The 3026-nt window shown below is 46.6% G+C and overlaps 1 protein-coding gene across 1 annotated transcript; it reads right to left on the bottom strand.

Annotated features, from left to right (window-relative positions):
- Positions 1-2673, bottom strand: LOC126496360 (protein RER1-like). Its single transcript, XM_050133880.1, has 3 exons — positions 2253-2673; positions 628-763; positions 1-118 (listed from the first exon to the last, which is right to left on the bottom strand). Exons 1-3 carry the CDS (start codon positions 2348-2350, stop codon positions 29-31), a joined length of 324 nt encoding a protein of 107 aa, XP_049989837.1. The 5' UTR covers positions 2351-2673; the 3' UTR covers positions 1-28.
- Between the last annotated feature and the right edge of the window lie 353 nt (positions 2674-3026).

Raw genomic sequence — 3026 nt, 5'->3', positions numbered from 1 at the left:
AACACGCGTGACAGATTCAGTCCGGCTTCTAACTAGCAAATGTCTTGCCCACGTCCTCCTTCCCTTTGTATCTCCTCTTTCCGTGTGTGAATGGTATGTACCGGTATTTAATCATGTGCTGGGAAAACAAACACACAAACAAACGAGTTACTTGAGAACAGTTTCCTGCTTAACCCTCTCCCTAGATCTGCAGAGCCAAAGGCACCCCCTCGCCTGTTCGTGCTATCACAACTGAAGTCAAGAAGCCAACAGTGTGCTCCATAGGACTCGACCCACTCGAGGCCTGCCTGAAATCTCAACATTTGGACAGCATCTCATGAGCCCCTGGAATGAGCTAAGGAGAGCACAAAGGGTGCAGCTACACCACCAATCCAAGGATGTGCCGTAACACTCTAGGTTACCACAGGACCCTGAGAGAGCCACTGAGGTACCACAGGTCCAAGCCCAACCTGGCCCTACCCAGGGCTTTCTGACTCAGCAACTGTTGAGGAAGGGCCCACCTGCTCTCACAGAAGCCGAGCACAGGTCAGTCATGACACACAGGAGGCCATGCCCAGCACTAAGACCCAAGCTACTTTCCCAGGGACACGGAGCCATCGCCTGGCCCAGCAGTGCTGCAATCTTTACCTTTATTTGCCTCTTCATTGTGATACAGAAAAGCATGATGAAGTACATCACCAGGATCGGCCAGAACACGGGGACGTTGAAAGCCTCGAAGAAGGTGCAGACCATAGCCACAAGAATGCCTTTTGTAGCTGCATGCCTTAAAGCAAAGGGGAAAATTAGTATGAGCTCTAGGTAGCACCAGGCACCTGTCAACCCGCTGACACTCCTGCCTTTGTCTGCTCAGAGGTACCTAATAGAGATACATCAAGTCAGTCTGTGTGGAACACTGAACCACATCCTCTCAGCCTTTTGAAAACTAAGATTTCCTATTTCTTTAATATATTCTTTTTTCACAGTTTTATTTATTTTTATGTGCAATTTGTGTGAGGTGAGGATGTCAGATCCCCTGAAACTGGGATTATAGACAGTTGTGAGCTGCCATGTGGTTGCTGGGAATTGAACCCAGGTCCTCTGGAAGAACAGCCAGAGCTTTTTTTTTTTTTTTAAATATTTATTTATTTATTTATTTATACAATATTCTGTCTATGTGTATGCCTACAGGCCAGAAGTGGGCACCAGACCCCATTACAGATGGTTGTGAGCCACCATGTGGTTGCTAGGAATTGAACTCAGGACCTTTGGAAGAGCAGGCAATGCTCTTAACCGCTGAGCCATCTCTTCAGCCCCCAAAACTAAGACTTCTTAAACTTATACAAAGTGTAATATGTACCTCGTGTTTGCTACCTACGACTGCCATCTGGAGAAGAGCCTAGGCCCTGGTCCTGACACTGGGTGCCTGAGTCCAGCACACAGCCCGCCACCATCACACCTCATCAACCTCTGTACTGACCCCCCCCCCACACACAAGCTCCTCTTTTCCTACAGAACAACATCCAGGCTCCTGGGGGCGTCTTGCCCACTTTCTATTTCCTCTCCCGGATCCTATCTCACACTCTTGCTCCATGCACAGCACCAGAGCTGCAGTTAAAACACTCAAAGAACTCAGTTTGCTCCTTCAGTTTACTGAGCCAAAGACTTTGGCTCCTTTTGTGGTCCAGGAGAAGATGGTCTCAGAGACAGGCCAGCAGGTCAGACATAGCTTTGACCTTTTGACAGAAGGTCGTAAAAGGAACTCCACTAAACCTACTCGTATGTGTTCCCATCAGTCTCTTCCTAGTCTCCCAGAACTTCCAGGATGTCGGCTCTGTGGAAGGCCTAACCTTCCCATGGTGCCTTGAGTCAACAGCAGTGCCTACAGGAGGCACAGGGCCTGGAAAACAGCTGTTAAGACCCTTTATTAACTCTAGACTACTGTGTCAACCCAAGGGGAAACACTGTGAAGTGATGGTCTCCCCAGAGAGCCCTGTGACCCACCCCATACCTAACACAGCTGTTACTTTTTAGATTAATGCATACCACATGCAAGCAAAACAAAATTCTCGTTTTGTTAAACCAATAACTATCTGGGACAAAAATTGGTCTACTCTAATAGCTCAAGTATCTTCCACAAAAGCCTTGAAGAAATAAAGACTTGACTGGTCAGGAGAAATGACTAGCCCCCACGTGTGGACAATTACTATATGTCTGTTAAGATAAGATACAGAGATGTATATACTCTATTGTCCATAGGAAAACAATCCACTCACCAAAATTTGAATTCTGGAAGCCTTCTAATGAAGGGACGAAACTCCTCATTCTGTTTGGTTGGTAATGAAGGGCCGTCATCTGAAATGTACAACATCATTTCAGATGCTTCAGAGATGAAGCATCTGCCTCTACCTTCGGGTTTCTGCCCCACTTGTAAGTCTTCCCTCGATGCTTCCAAACTGCTGTGCCTCACACATGGCAACAAACTGAGTCAACCAGAGATAAGTATGGGGTCTGCAGGCAACTCCGGAGAGACAACCAACAAACAAAAATACACTTCACACAGACTTTCCATTTGTTTTACTATCTAGTTACATAAATTAGGACAAAGACAAACTGACGTGTACATAAACAAGTAGTAAAGAGAGAATGCAGGCCATGTAGCGGTTCAGGACATAAAATCCATTCCCACAGTAAAGTAAGAAGTGACACTTGACTGCTGGGACAGACAATGCCTGGAACCCTCATGGTAAGACAACCAAATCCTGCAAGTCCTCTGACTTCCACATGTGACATACACACTTAATAAATAAATAAAAAGATAGGCAGTGATGGTGCACACCTTTAATTCCAGGACTCAGGAGGCAAAGGCAGGTAGCTCTCTGAGTTCAAGGCCAGAGCAAGTTGTGGGACAGCCAGGGCTACACAGAGAAATTCTGTCTCTAAAAACCAAAAAGGAAGGGCTGGAGAGATGGCTCAGAGGTTAAGAGCATTGCCTGTTCTTCCAAAGGTCCTGAGTTCAATTCCCAGCAACCACATGGTGGCTCACAACC

Source organism: Alexandromys fortis, unplaced genomic scaffold (genome assembly GCF_014885135.2).
Source record: "Alexandromys fortis isolate MF-2015 unplaced genomic scaffold, M_Fortis_MF-2015_v1.1 scaffold_3172, whole genome shotgun sequence".
Lineage (NCBI taxonomy): Eukaryota > Metazoa > Chordata > Mammalia > Rodentia > Cricetidae > Alexandromys > Alexandromys fortis.
This window is presented reverse-complemented; position numbering and strand designations above follow the sequence as displayed.